This window comes from Leptosomus discolor, chromosome 1, assembly GCF_034619465.1.
Source record: "Leptosomus discolor isolate bLepDis1 chromosome 1, bLepDis1.hap2, whole genome shotgun sequence".
In the NCBI taxonomy this organism is placed as follows: domain Eukaryota; kingdom Metazoa; phylum Chordata; class Aves; order Leptosomiformes; family Leptosomidae; genus Leptosomus; species Leptosomus discolor.
The window spans coordinates 185,660,890-185,676,630 of NC_141391.1; the positions used below are offsets into that span (position 1 = coordinate 185,660,890).

Consider the following 15,741-nt stretch of genomic DNA (forward strand, 5'->3'; position numbering starts at 1 on the left):
TTCTATCCTTTAAAATGCTGATGTAGTTGATTAGTAATTTAACAGTTCTGTCTGTTGTTACTTGCTCAGCATGAGGTAGTATAATTAAACTACTCAAATTATGTTGTTCTACTAATGTTTCTTTGTTTCAACAGAAAGTAGCTTGCTTGGTCTTCCTATTGCCCTCAAAATTCAAGCTGAAAAGAACATTTAGTGGTTTGGCTTTTCTTCTAACTGTCCTGCCAACACATGCCCGTGGGGAAATCAGTGATATGGCAATTCTGCAGTTAGAAGGAAACTTGAAGATGTGTTGAACTAGGATTTAGGAGAATAATTTTATTGCAAAATGCTATACAGGAACAAAGCTACTTCTGTAAGGGGAGCAGGACCAGGGTAAGAGGAGGGAATAGGCTAGGCCTCTGCGTGACCACAAATATCAACAGCAGTTCTATTTGCCTTTTGGACAGGGGCTGTAAAATAAAACTCTCAGCTGGCCAGCCTGAATACAAACATGAGGCAGTTCTTCCCCTTTCAACAATATGAAGTCTTATGGCTGGTAAAAGGTGTGTTGGCTTAAAAGGCAACTGGAGAAACTGATCAAAGCAAATTTGATAGAGGCTTAATAACGAATGAGCCGCAAACTGTACAAAGCCATCCCATTCCAATGCAGTATCTCTACATACATGTCCTGTTCTTGTATTCATTCCTCAGCAGCCTTGTACTCACATGCTTGTAGCCAAGATTCTCCTAATACGTAGAACATCATGGCTGGTGTATGAACAAAATCATTCTACTGCACCACAGATGAGCAGCACTGACTGGTTTACTACAGCAAACACACTATGGATTCAGTATTCTAGCTCCAGGGAATAGTAAAAAGCAGATGTGATCTAACAAGAAACCTTCCCATAACAGCTGCAGATGTTTAAAACTAAAGAACGGCTTCAGCAGATTTTATTCTGATTTAGCACTATAGCAGCTTTTTTCTCCACAAGCCCAGGTTCCGAGCTCTCCAGTGCTCTCTATCTCAATTCCATGCAGTGAGGCTGGCAGAGTGGCCTTATCAGAAATGCAAGCAATGTACAATGACTGTTGTTTCCCAGGCTCAAAGTTTTGATAATGCAGAGTTTTTATTTATGTTAACAGCTTTTTACAATTTATGCTCAATAAAACTAGAAGCTGTTTTGGTGGATACCTTTTCTGAATTAAACTATCCATTTGAAAAGGCAATACGAGTTAAAAGCCAGAGATCTAAGGATGTAATTACAAGCTATATATATCCCTGAATGCAGTCAGATCATTTCTCAGTGTTTCCTTTTCCTTTGCTAATCACAGAATTTCAAATTTAGCTGTAAGCCAGACTATTGTCCTACCTCTAAGCTGACAAGAAAAAGCTCATGAGGTGCAAAAAAGGTTTATATGAAAATAACCTAATTGATTTACAATGGCAGTATTTTCATACCTTAGTCCAAAGTATCTGGAATTTTACTAGTCACTTTCATTCCATTTTTAGTTTGCTTTGATACGTCAATGTTTCTATTTTAGAAAGACTTCCATGTTGCTTTTTAAAAAGTATTTTAATATTTACTTAATATACATACATATATATTTTTAAGGGCTTGATTATTTGATTAAGGAAAATGCAGAATTGGTCTTAACAGAATTATTATTCTGGCCCCTTTAACAAAACAAACCATCTGTATTTATAATCCATATGGAATCTTCTCCTAAAGTGTAAAATACTCGAAGTAGCTAAGAGTCTTCCAATGAATAAAAAGGAAATGTTTTGTCATCATATAGAGATGACGGGAAGAAAGCCATATGTATTTTTGAATTTGCACTGCAGTATACTTATTTTGCTTGGAAATCCTTGAAACCAAAACCAACCTACAGTATGTCTTGCAGTGTTTATTTGACTAAAACTAATCCTGAGAAGACTTTCTGAAAAACAGTGATATTCACAAACACTACCAGTCCATTCACACTAATAGGAACTCTCAAGTTAAAATGCAAAATAAAGTTTGTTGTCTTTTGGGGAAAAGACAATAGAAGTACCCATTTAAAACAGAAGTGTCATTTATATCTATTAAATGTTTTTGTCTTCAGCAGAAAAAGGTCTACTGCACCTGATCAAGAAAGCAATTTGCAGAATAAACATTCTACCCTGTTACTGTCATATGCCTTTGCAGCAGACATACCTGATACTTGGAAATCAAAGAATCAAATAGATTCTAATATGGAAATGCACTTTAAAAGCTGTGGAGATGCACCGGCACTGCTATTTGCTAATATAAAAGAAGTTTTCTCATGTTACGGGCCCAGTGGCTACGGATATGTGAAAAGGCTGCTCGGTTAACAAGAACAGCACAATGGTGACAGGCCAACAGCACACCTTTGTGCAGACCAGAAAGTTCTGGAAAGCCGAAAAGCTGGTAATATTGCACTAAATACTAATAAAATATTTGCTACTGGTGTCTAGTCCATTACAAAAACATTTGTGTATCCAAGAAACACCTATCAAGTTTTTATCTCTTGTAGACGCTGTTGGACCTGCAAGAGAACAGATGGCAATAAATGATAGTGTAACCACACACACACAGACACACACTCAAAATAAGGCTTTTATCCAAAAGGCCACATACCATCTTAATGTCTGGCCTTCTGTTTTTCTTCTCATTCAGACACTGATCAGCAATTGAATACATTATATGAACTGAAGGTGCATCCCAGTCACTCATCTTTTCATCAACATAATCCTCAATAGTTGCTTCTTCATCCTCAATTTCATCCTTGATACTTAACTGCAAGAGAGTTAGAACCACTGAGCAGATAACATCGTAAGCATCTGAACATCATGTATTCCACACTAACACTTTGAAAACTTGCTTTTGAGTGGTCATTTCTTTTCCCAACCACTTTGCCAGACAAAGAATGATGACAGTGGTTCAGCGGCACAATTATTTATCAGTATCTGCAGAAACAGCCTATGAGACTATGAATGAACTATACATTTTTATTATACATTATTTCTAATTGAGCTAACACAACATCGTAAAGCAATTTTCTTTAAGCTGCATCATACAGCTTTAACTTTCTCCCAGCTCAGTTTTGTAGTATTCTCTCTTTAACAGAAGAAGCATGATCAACATCAAGTATCTGTGTTTCCTTAATAGCCTACAAACATGTAAGCTTAAGTGTGAATAACTTTTTTGTCAACTTTATAAAGCCTCTTTCTGTAAAGTAATGCCTTCTGTCCCCAGCCTCAGTAGCTGCTCTATCTATTCTAAAGGAAACTTCTAGTCTGAAATACATTTTTTAATCTGTTTTAGTCCAAAGCTCTCCAGCTCCAACACACTTGAAAAGTGTTATCTGTATCACAAACACTGTTTGAGGAATAGCTCCAACAAGTCAGCATCGTAAATGAAGTAAGAAAAAGTCAGTGAGTAGAGGCAAGTCTTCTGCCTTCCTCTATGGGTCAGTCTGAAATTGCTGACTAACGTTCAACTACCCCAAAGTTTTCAAAGCTAAAGATGCCACGTTATCTTGCACTGACCGTTCTCTTTATGCTCCCAAAAGTACACTGCAAAGGTAAACTGTACCAGTCAAATCATACTTCATATTCCTTTCTAGATCCTATCTCTGAAAATGCCTGCTTTAAAAAAAACCCCAAAGCCTCAAGATTCAATTTGACAGGGACTGAGTTCTCCAAGGTCTTTACAGGCTCAACAGGGTAAATATTATGCCATGCCAGAAGATACAGCTTAGAGGAAAAAGAAAAAAAAACAAAAAAAAACCCAACAAACTATTAATAGTACACAGGTATTCCTAAAGCTTTGGGAAAAAAGTGATCTGTTACCAAACAGTATGGAACAAAACCAATCCAAACCTCAATGGTATTTCATACTTAGTAAACAATTAAGTCTTTATGTAAAAAATATTCTAGGAAAACCTTGGATTACATAGTTCAGAATTTAATTTTAAGCTAAATGAAAGGCTAAATTAAGAACAGCCTTGTACGAATTTAATTCAAGAGAGTAAGCTCCAAGACATGAGTTTCCTAATTAGTAGACTGAATTATTAATGGAATAGTAAAATAAAAAACAAAATTCAACCCACCTCTCACCCTGCAAAAAAGCCCTTAGATTCCAAACTTCCCTAAGGTTAAAAACACAAGGTATTTGCAAATTACTAGTAAAGTTGAAGATGAAAATTAATACAGGAATGGTAGGAAGTATGAAGAACCATAAAGAAACAACTGAGATGAAAAGTTTAAAATGTTCTGGTGAATGAGGAACTGTTTCATTCAGAGACAGGGTATCACAGGAGTACGCTGATAGAGCACAGTGCTTCTATTACAGTAAGAAACAGCACCAAAATGAAAAGAATTCTACTATCAGGTCGGAAGGAGATGACCTTGGGGACTGAACAATCTTCTACCAGCTAAGAGATGAAAGTTTCAGCCTCATCTCTAAGACAAACATTGACATGAGCTGTTTCCACAATTGCGTACTTTGGTGACTAATTTGATGATTTCAGAACCTGTTAACTGACAAAGACTTCATATAAAGTGATCCTGGAGCAGGGGGAGGGGAGGAGAAAGCAAAAACGACATACCAGTAACTGTGGCTCCCGGTTTTCATCTACTGGAGGAAGACCCGTTATTATTTCTAGTAAGACCTAGGAGAAAAAAAATCAGAAAGGAAAATGAAGCACAGAATAATTCTTAGCATATACACCACTTGCAAAGAGGAGAAGGACCCCCAGTCTTTCAAACAAATGCTCACAGGATCTGTGTTTGACCAAAGACAGCTTCTGTACAATTGATTGTTGTTCCTACCTTTATTTTCATTGACTGTTATTAGCAGTGTGGTTTAGGGATGTCGGCACAAGTTTTTCTCACCCTACGTTCTGTTGCTTCGAAGCAAGATGGAAGGATCTCCAAAGCATTCACAAACAGTCTCTGGCCTGCCTCCCCAAGGAACTAAATGCCCTGAAGGAAGTGCTCAATAGCAATTAGGGTCTTGAATCTATTCTGAACTGATTCATTATTTTCCCAAATATTAAGCTCATCTCTCTTTTGTACTCAGCTTTAAGGCAAGTCCCACGTGGACAGCATACTTTTGGTGCTTAAAAAATAGTAAAACACTTAATTTCGGAACATTTTCTTTAAAAAAAAAAATTTTCCAGCCCAAGTTACATTTTTGTGCAATACTATGCAAGAAGAAACAATGTTCTACATTACTTCGAACTACATTTAGGTAGACCTTGGAATGTTACTTTACTACAGTCTTTCACATGTAAATGTACATTTTTATGTAATTATTGTAATCATTAGCAAATTCAATCTTTTAATCAACATATTCAAATGATTTTAAACCAATCAAGGTTTAGAAACACTATCTTAAGAGCACATCTATTGGGAAAAGGAGAAATGACAGATCAGTGGCTTATTTAATTTCAGATATTCTTGATTTAGTATGCTTTTATCATTTATAAAAAAAGCCATACGCTGCTTCCCACATTCTACTTACTACTCCAAAGCTGAAGATATCAGATTTAGGTGTTATCTCTCCTCGCAGAGCTTCAGGCGCCATATAGGCTGCTGTCCCAACAATTCTTTCAGTCATGATTGTTTGTGTGAATGTTACAGATGCTCTTGCAAGTCCAAAGTCAGAAATTTTGGGCATGTAGGTATCAGTTAATAAAATATTTGCACTGGGGGAGAGGGGAGGGGGAAAAAAAAAGAAAAGAGAATTTTCCAAACCAGTACAGTCATTAGGTTTTTAACAGACTAGTAACTCTTTAATAACCAAATGCACACTGCTATTTTGAGTGTTTCTTGAAATCTAATATATTTATTCATTAACCATATAACAAAAAATGCAAGAGCTAATTTTGTTCGAAATTGCTCGATTTCAAATTCAATTTCTCTGAATAAATCAAGAACTGGCTGCCAGGATCCATCCATGTTTTTTCTTGCGCATGCATGAATGCATTAAAAAAAGAAAAAGGAAAAAAAAAAAAAAGAAAGAAAAAGAAAAAAGGGGGGATTAAAAAAACAAGGGAAAAAAACCCCAAACACTGCCCCCCTCCCCCCCCCCAGTCCTACAAATACAAAAATTTCTTAGACCAATTATGTTACACCCATGTCTTGGATCTGAATACTCTTTCTTTAAGAAGGACGATAGAGAATGCTTAGCTCTGATCAACTGGTACTGGATCACAGTTCAATTAACTGTCTAAATCTCTACTCAGAACAAGAAAAAAAAATAAAAGCAGGTTTTTATACCTATTAGCTAATACTATGTCAACCATTACAAATTCACATACCAAATGAATACTAATACTTTTATTCTTCTCCTGGAGGAGAAACAGAAAACTTATTAATGCTGGAATAATATTAGTGCTATGTTTCCACTTGATCTCCAGCTTTTACTTCCCTTAAATAATCCCCTGAAGAATGAAGCTTATCCAAAAGCCCTTAACGTTGTCATAAAATACTCGGTGGGATAAATAAATAAATCATAAATCTTCTACTGTTTTTTAAACTTGTAGCACTTGGAACCATTTTAAAAATACTTGATTTAGTATTTCCTCCTCATTTTCTGACCCCCTTAATGGAAACATAAGAAAACCACATAAGCAGATACAAAATGCAACACTTACTAGAAACTTGGATTTCTAACTTCCCCTTCTTGTTCACCAAACCTTCTCAAGAAAATTAACACAGCTGTACGTTACAGCAGATCACTTGGCATTAGAACTGCTGTAAATAGCGTTAAACACAAGACCACCACAAAAGGCCAAACACTAGTCAAGGCACTGTCCACCAACTCATTTTATATTTAAAGCTCAGCTTCTAAAAGAAGGAAGAACAGGATCACAGCTTCATAAATCTGAGCCTATCAACTTAGGTCAAGCCCAAAGAATAGTCACTTTTTTGATACACCACAAAGGGCACATCAGAAGCAAGTTTTACTGCAACAGTCAAGCTTCAAGAAATAAATGAACTATTTCCTGTGCATAACCAAGCCAAAAAACTATGAGCAACTCTGAGAACACCCATTCAGTCACATCCCCTCTAGCCTACACAGAAGCTGTTCTAGTACCTGTGTAGTTAAGAATTGTCTCCACACATCATAACAAAATGAGGACTGAAGTAAACCTTCTAAGATGTCTCTTCATCTAAGTCTTATCTGGGAGAGGCAGCACTATTAATAACCACAATTAAATTTACTGAACTATTCACACTGCAAGTGCAAGAGGCTGCAAAACGGAATCCAAACAAAAGAAAAAACAAAACAAAATCCTGTAATATGAACAACTCAAAGCAGTTAGAAGGGCAGAGTAGCATAAGGTAAAAAATGCATCCCTTCCAGTCATTACACTTGTCCAGAGGCTTAAGCAGGGAAGAAAGAAGAAACAAATTGTCAAAGCAGTAAGCACATTTTACGAGGCAGCTGAAGCAAAAACGTGTTCCTCACAAGCTGGAAGGTCACAAAACCAAAGTGGTCTCTACATTCAGCAGAATTGCCAGAAGCCAGAAAGCTCTTGAAATCTGTGATACCCAATCTGTCAGTTGCTCCTCCTTAACCCACAGAAGCAGTAAGTCATCTGGGGCTTTTCTTCAAAGATTTGGACTGCTTCAGTATTTAAAAAAAAAACACAATACAACAAACTGTAGCAAGGAAGGGGAAAAAACCAAACCAAACAGGAAAAACCCCACCAAATCCTACCACAAAACTCTCACCTTTTCTGAGCTCTGGTATCCCTAGAAAAATATCTGGTATAGCAAACAAGTGAACATACATTATCCTTGAAGAACCCTGAACTTCATAAATCTGACTAAAGTAATTTTAACTGTCTTCATAATAAATAGCAGTAAATCAAAGGAGACACTCTGAAGAAATGTTCTGGGAAAAAGAAATTAAAAGGTGGGTTTTCATCTAAAAAATTCCCCATTTAAAAAGTCATTATGTTCTTTAACAGCAGCTTTTTCATTAGCAGCAGTTGTGAAAGAACAGAACTTCTGGGTGCCCTCACAGCACTCAAATAACTATTTGATAGTACCAGATTACAATAGCCTCATAATTATCTTTGGAAGTCTGTACTGGTCATGTCCTTGTGGCACAGACAAGATTATGGTGATGGATGTCACTTGCAGAAAAGATTGTGCCCTTGACTGAAGCTATGCTGCTTGCAGTTTGCGCTCTCTCAAAAAAAAAAAAAAAAAAAAAAAAAAAAAAAAAAAAAAGCAGCCAGCGAGTCAGCAGCTTTTACCTTTTAATATCTCTGTGAATATGATTATTTTCATGTAAAAATTCGACGCCATCTGCTGTACCTTGAACAATTTTACATCTTGTATTCCAAGAAATTGGTGGGGTGTCATCCTTGAATAAGAAGGGATAAAAGCAAGTAGAAAGGTGAAAAATCTAACGTATATATGCTGATGTAAAACAACCCCCCCCACAATCCAAAACTGACTTCTTGCTATGTTTTGTGCTTTTTCAAATAAATAATTAAAAAGACTAATAAAATACATTTCTCATTTTACTTGGGCAGAAATACACGCATTTGTCACATTCAGTTCTTTCCCCTGCATTTTGCCTCACCGTTGCAAAAAGTGTTCTCGCTAATACCCAACTCTGGCCGTGCAAGGCCAGCTGCACTGCAAAGAACTGCCTGTACCTACCGCATCTTCCACTTTGTACCAGCACCGGTACCAGAGCCTTTGAACCCAAAGCAAGTAATTCACAGGTTTTACTAACCATGAGAAGTCAATCTGCCAGTGGTTTTGGATTTACCACTTCAAGAGTTTAGCTCGATCCATGTTACTAACTAGACCTTAGAAGAGAGGACACCAACATTTCAAAACCGCTTTCTGACAGTGGGCGAGAGCAGAGGATTAGAGTATCTCATTATTCTGCCACCTCCCTCCCGTGCTCCTCAAAGCCCAGACAAGAAGAAGATGATGTAAGCAAGAGTCTGTGCCTCAAACACATCCAGTGAAGCCACAAAATTATCAGCAAGAACGCACATTCAGTATGCACATTCCTCACCTATTCGACTTTATCAGAAGATTCTTTCTGATTTATAGAGTCTGATTTAGAATCTTTACGATTTATATCGTAAGTTTGTCTCTTCCTTGTAAAGGCCTCAGGTATTCCTACTTTAGCTTTCAATTACCACCAATCTTTTCAGCTCATTTGGTGATAGTGGCCGAAGCTACAAGGATGAACATTTTCACATACATCCTCATCAAGCACTGCTCATTTCTACAGATAAACTTGCACTGCCTTAAGTAAACCTTAGTCTCTCTTCTGCACTGATTCAATTTGAAAAAAAAAAAAAAAATTAAAATTGCAAATGTGTTAAGTGTGTGCAAGCAAATCAACCAAACCAACCTGAGACAGCAGTGCTACCAGACATAGCCAGTTCCTTCCCCAACCACTGCTACCAATCCTCATCCTAACAAGCCTTCTTTCCTGTTGTTGCAGAACTATTTGTGCAGCCTTGCAGAGGAAATGTCTCCAGGTGAAAATTAAAGATTTTTTTTTCACAGAGTACTTTTTCAGCCTGATCAGTTCCCTAACCCAGCTCTTTCTCCAACTACTAAATGCTGGACCCAGTACAACAGGAAGATCAGTGCAGAAAAAAGCAAAACAACATTTTTTAGGTCTGGGGGCATGGGGGGTTGAAGTTTAAAATGTTCACCAGATTACAGTCACAGAAGCTGCATTTGCTTAGTATAAAGCAGATTTTTGAACTCCTTCAACATCCTAACAACCTTAACCTCATCTACTAGGTTAAGTCTGGCTTACTGTTGGTATCACTCTAATGAGCAACTGCTTGTCCTTCACACACAGAGTTGCCTCACCAAAACCAAAGGAACTTATTATTTACTAAAGGCCAAGGCTAGAAGATAGGTCATTTGATTAAATCGGAAAAAAGTATCGCATTTACACAAAACACTAATTTGAAAAAAAAAAAAAAAAAAAAGTATTTCCCATTTATTTAGGCCCTTCAGAAAGAGATACACCGATGTGAACATTGTGGTATAACCACTATCACAAGGGCAATGAACAAAGGGCAATTTCACAATGCAGAAACTCAAGAACTAGCAGAGAACGTGCCAATGTCAGAACTGGGAACAACACTGCAGCAGCCTCTGCTTCGCTCCACGCAGCCATAACAAGGCCAAGCTCCTGTGCCACTCCAGGTACGGGTACATGACACTGTATTGTCAGCCCACTTTGACTTTAATGCCTCTAAAACATTTGTATAAAACGTTATTGGAAGAATACTTGTTACGTTAATATTTGTCTTCTAGAACACAGAAGTGGGTAGTAAAACATCCTTTGGCCATTACAGTTCAGTACTGTTTCAAAGACATTCCACAGACACCTATACTTCAGCAAAGTAAGGCAACTGGAACCTAGAAAAGATTTTACTTACCAGACAAGCAAGTCTGTCAAGCAACGAACCATTGGGCATGTATTCGTACACCAGACATGGCTGAGCACCATCACTTGAGAAACCAAGTAATTCTACTAGATTCTCATGCTGACACCTATAGCAAAAAAATTCTATTCATATATGCTCTGAAAGACTCTCAACATTTGAGGAAAACACAAGGCAGAGGGAACTTGATCCCAAATTACTCGTATTAGCCCTACTGCACACAGCCAGGTTTCTGCAGTGGTGCTTTAAAATGAACAAAATAAAGTCATGTTGGACGTGAAACAGTCTCACTTAACATGAAAATCATTGTTATGCTAGAAAGACAAAAATACGGGATCGCACTAGCTAACGTGTTATCTGCCAACTCAGATTCCCATAAAAGGCTATAATGACATCGTGTAAGTCTGTACTCACTTTGCCATCATTTTTATTTCTTGATCAAATTGCTGTTTCAAGTCCTGAACACTAACATCAACCATCTACAAAAGGAAGTATTTGACATTAGTATCACTGGCCATATTAAAATGCACAGTTCATTAAAAAAATCAGAATTGTAAGCCTGCCTTTAGATTAGTTACACGTAACAACTACCTAACTGTTCACAGTATTTTTTAACTCAAAAAAAAAGTATCAGAACATGATTTTTAATTCCTTGGAACACAACATTATTGGACAAATGGATCCAGTTTCAGCAGTCACCCATTTTAGTTCACTGCAGTTACCCACTAATAGCACTTACTCATTATAAAATTAATTATTCACACACAACACCAGTCATGAAGACTAAAATTCCATGGCAATACCTAGTTAGCTTGTGAATTGTTCATCTGATTCTGAAAGGGAAAACTTCCCAGCACCCCTTCCCTTCTGCCACTTCTTGTGTGGAGGGGAGGGAGGGGAAACAGGGGAGCACTCTGCTCTTCCAGACAACTTGCCTGAGCCACTCAAAGGAGCGCTACAGAAAAGGCAGGGCTTCATCTCTGGCGACTGTGCCGACTCACAGCACTCATGGGACTACAGGGCAAGGTTCTCAGCCCAACTGATGTTTAACACGGTGACACTTTCTGAAGTGCATCATTCAACACCTTCCACAGATAAACAAGTCAATATTATAAAGTACACAGTCCTTAAAAAGAAAAGTGCCCAGGACAACTCACAGCAACGAGCTTCTTGACAGCCACATTTCTGCCATTGATGTAGCCTTTGAACACAACGCCAAAGCCACCTTCTCCCAGTTTATTACCTCCAGCTGACTCTGGTCGCGCATCAAAATTATTTGTAACATTTTCCAAGTCATGAAACGAAAAATTACAGAAATCTGAAAGACATATTTGCCATTTAGCACAGAGCTATGTTTTCACTTAAGAACAAGCGTATTGAACAGATTTTCTGCTTCAGTTCTATTCAACCAAAACCAGGCCACCATCCTGATATAGTGAAGCCCTACTTCCAGCTTCGTGATGAAGATATCAGGAAAAAAAAATGAAACGCAGATAAATATATGTTATTAGCTATGCTATCTTCACAACTAGCACTGTAGTAGCCTTCTGATTGTATTTTTTGTAATACAGGTAATAGAAATTAAATGTGCAGCAGATCACAGAGAGAGCTACACTGCACTAAATGTAAAACTATATCTAGATCACATCATTTTTCTGGCAGCGACCCAAAAGTGGACCTTTAGGAAGGAACAGACTACCCGTATACTTTCCTAGAATGCTTTCTTTAGTCATAGAATCATAGAACAGTTTTGGTTGGAAGAGACCTTCAGGATCATCGAGTCCAACCTTGGTCCTAGCTCTATCAACACCACTAAACCATGTCCCTAAGTACAACATCTATCCGTCTCTTAAACACCTCCAGGGATGGTGACTCCACCATCTCCCTGGGCAGGCTGTTTCAATGCCTGACAACCCTTTCAGTAAAGAAATTCTTCCCAATATCCAGCCTGAACCTCCCCTGGTGCAGCTTAAGGCCATTTCCCCTTGTTCTATCGCTTGTTACTAGGGAGAAGAGACTGACCCCCACCTCACTACAACCTCCTTTCAGGTAGCTGTAGAGAGCGATAAGGTCTCCCCTCAGCCTCCTCTTCTCCAGGCTAAACAGCCCCAGATCCCTCAGCCGTTCCTCATACGAGACATGCTCCAAATCCTTCACTACCTTGGTAGCCCACCTCTGTACCCTCTCCAGCACCTCAATGTTCTTCTTGTAGAGAGGGGCCCAAAACTGGTCACAGTACTCGAGGTGCGGCCTCCCCAAAGCCAAGTACAGGGGAATGATCACCTCCCTACTCCTGCTGACAACACTATTTCTGATAACAGGCCAGGATGCCATTGGCCTTCTTGGCCACCTGAGCACACTGCTGGCTCATGTTCAACCGGCTGTCAATCAACACTCCCAGGCCCCTCTCTGCCTGGCAGCTCTCCAGCCACTCCTCCCCAGGCCTGTAGTGCTGCTGGGAGTTGCTATGGCCAAAGGGCAGGACCTGGCACTTGGCCTTACTGGAACTCATGGAACTGGCCTTGGCCCAGCGATCCAGCCTATCCAGATCCCTCTGTAGAGCTTCCCTACCCTCAAGCACATTGACTGACACTTCCACCCAGCTTGGTGTCATCTGCAAACTTACTAAGGGTGTACTCCATCCCCTCACCCAAATCATTGATAAAGATGTTAAACAGGAGTAGTCCCAGTACGGAGCCCTGGGGGACGCCGCTCGTTACCAGCCACCAACTGGATTTAACTCCATTGACCACAACCCTCTGGACTTGGCCATCCAACCAGTTTTTCACCCAGCAAAGTGTACGCCCCTCCAAGCCAAGAGCAGTCAATTTCTCTAGGAGAACACTGTGGGAAACATTGTCAAATGCCTTACTAAAGTCAAGGCAGATGACATCCACAGCCTCTCCCTCATCCAACAAGCAGGTCACCCTGTCACAGAAGGAGATCAGGTTTGTTAAACAGGACCTGCCCTTCATAAACCCATGCTGACTGGGCCTGATCACCTGGTTGTCCTGCATGTGCTGCATAATGGAACTCAGGATGATCTGCTCCATCAGCTTCCCTGGCATCTTTTCTCCAAAAAACACAAGAAGCTAAACAGTCTATAAAATCAGTATTGAAAAAGGGCACGAGGACTACGCGTGGCAGAAAATAAATCACAATTCAATTAACAGTTGTTTTCCACCCCAGTAGCCACCTTACTGGCAAGGTGCGTCTCACATTCAGCAATCTTATTATCCAAGCTAAATTCACAGCCACAGAACAGGAACAAAAGCAAGATGCTGTTTCCCATAGATGCACAATGATACCAATACAGTCGCTACTCTGAAGCATTGCTGTGAGTTATTTCACATGAGGTGAAAGACAAATGAGCAAAAAAGATTCTTAAAGATACTTTACCAAACTGAGTGCCTACCTGTGTTACTAGACTGTGAGCTGCTATTTTCTTGACTTAAGTAGGGAGGAGCTGAAGGTTGCTTCTCAGTACTCTGAGCTAAAACAGGCTTTACAGATACCACTTCTTCCTGTATAGGTAGTTGTTTCTCATGTATAGGCAAAGTTTCCTGTGAAGAAAGAGGTATTGTAACTTCTTGTGCCATCCTTACAGCTTCTGAAAACGGAATTTAGAAAAAAGCATTAACTACATTAGGAATCAGGAAAAAAAAATTATATTAATGCCAGTATTTACTACGATTAGACACATAAGCATCATGAGAAGGTTATATTCTGCCACCGTGTGTAAGCTGCAGGACTCTTATCTAAACTTGAAACTCATTCAAACTGTTATTACAAATAATAGAAAATATGTCCACTTTTGGTTATTCTGACGTAATCATTTTGGATTTCAAGTTACTGTGAAACTCTTTAGCATTTTTGAAAACTGAGAACACAGTACAAAATGTAAAAGAGTAACAGTTACCTGGAAGCAAAAGGCTTGCTGGTGCTAGGAACTGATTCCTAATCAGCAGATCCACAAGATCACCAACTGTACAGTTTGTCGTTCCCCAGTCGTAAAGTAATTCACACGTGGGGCTCTTTCCCATTTGTACAAATGCCTCAAATCTCCTTAAAAGGCAAATTAAGACCAACATTAAAAAAGAAAGTGACCTTGAGAGCCATGAAGAAGGGAAAAAGATCAAAGGTAAATGGTAAAAAAAAAAAATCTTTAAAAAAAATCTGACTGTACTGTACAATTAGTCACAAATCTTCTGAAAATGCAGGTAAAAAAAAAAAAAAAAATCAAAGAAATTCAAACTTAGGGGAAAAATATGCAAAACATGAGAAAAAGTAAGGGAAACATATGCATACGTGGCTCCAAGACCCAGAATACAGACCCAGCACACAGGACTAACAGAGAAGAGAATGTCAGCGAGAGACAGAGGGCAAGTCAGAGCCAGATCAAATGGAAAAAAATGTGCTTTCCATCCATTTGGCATTCACACTTCATTTTGAGATGGGCATTAAGCAGAAATTGAGATCCATTATTCTGACTAATTTATTATTATTACAGAAAGACAAACAAAAATTTCATGCTAACATCACTAGAAAGACTGGAAACCCAAGATGATACACAGGGTATTTAAAATCTCCTAACTTTTGAAATAGCTTAAGGATTCGACAAAGCCTTCAAGCAACAAGGCGTTCATAAAATACTGCTGACATTACTTCTAAATTAAACTTATTAGTTTTAGGCCTCGGGCTCCCCACATTTATTGGGCATTTTCTTGGGAGCAGTGAATTAGGAGTTACAGTCCAGCTGCCTCTTATACCGTTCTTGTGCAAAGACGCGTGATGAAGTCAATGTTTACTAGTCTCCAGGGTACAGAAAGTTACACAGCCCATGCTGTACCACTAAAATTACATATGTCTGTGGCTCTAATTAATTCTAATTTTCTTGGTCAATTTGCTTTGGCTATAGCTTGTCTGAAAAATGACCTACAGAACAATTCGGAGTAATTACCGTGAGTTCCCTAAGGAAACCCCGGCACTGAGATGTAAGCGCCTACTGATACACAAAGCGCAAGAAGTTACAGTAATGGGGTGGACAACGGTATTTACGTTAAATGGTTAATAACCCAGCTTATGTCACGTGACTTCTACAGAGCACCTTATATGCATCTGGCTGTATCTGCTTTCGCCGGACGGGTCGGTTATATCGACTGCCAGTTTCTTCCACCCTTCCTGCGGGTCGATGAAGTCCGCCAGCCGCCTCATGAGCCCGTAGCTGATGCAGCGGACGTACGTGCCAGTCGTTACGGGCTTGCTCATCGCCAGCTCCTGGGGGACACCCACGGCGCCGCT

At 39.0% G+C, this 15,741-nt stretch overlaps 1 protein-coding gene across 2 annotated transcripts; it reads right to left on the minus strand.

Moving 5' to 3' along the window:
- Positions 1–295: 295 nt before the first annotated feature.
- On the minus strand, positions 296–15,730 carry IRAK4 (interleukin 1 receptor associated kinase 4). 2 transcript variants are annotated; one of them, XM_086480428.1, is made up of 11 exons: positions 15,548–15,730; positions 14,360–14,505; positions 13,856–14,050; positions 11,598–11,758; positions 10,855–10,919; positions 10,435–10,549; positions 8,260–8,369; positions 5,511–5,694; positions 4,594–4,656; positions 2,622–2,780; positions 296–2,529 (listed from the first exon to the last, which is right to left on the minus strand). In XM_086480428.1, exons 1-11 carry the CDS (start codon positions 15,706–15,708, stop codon positions 2,497–2,499), a joined length of 1,392 nt encoding a protein of 463 aa, XP_086336554.1. In that variant the 5' UTR covers positions 15,709–15,730; the 3' UTR covers positions 296–2,496. The 2 variants fall into 2 exon arrangements, with proteins under 2 accessions (XP_086336554.1, XP_086336543.1); XM_086480417.1 differs by having other exon boundaries at positions 296–2,780.
- Positions 15,731–15,741: the final 11 nt, after the last annotated feature.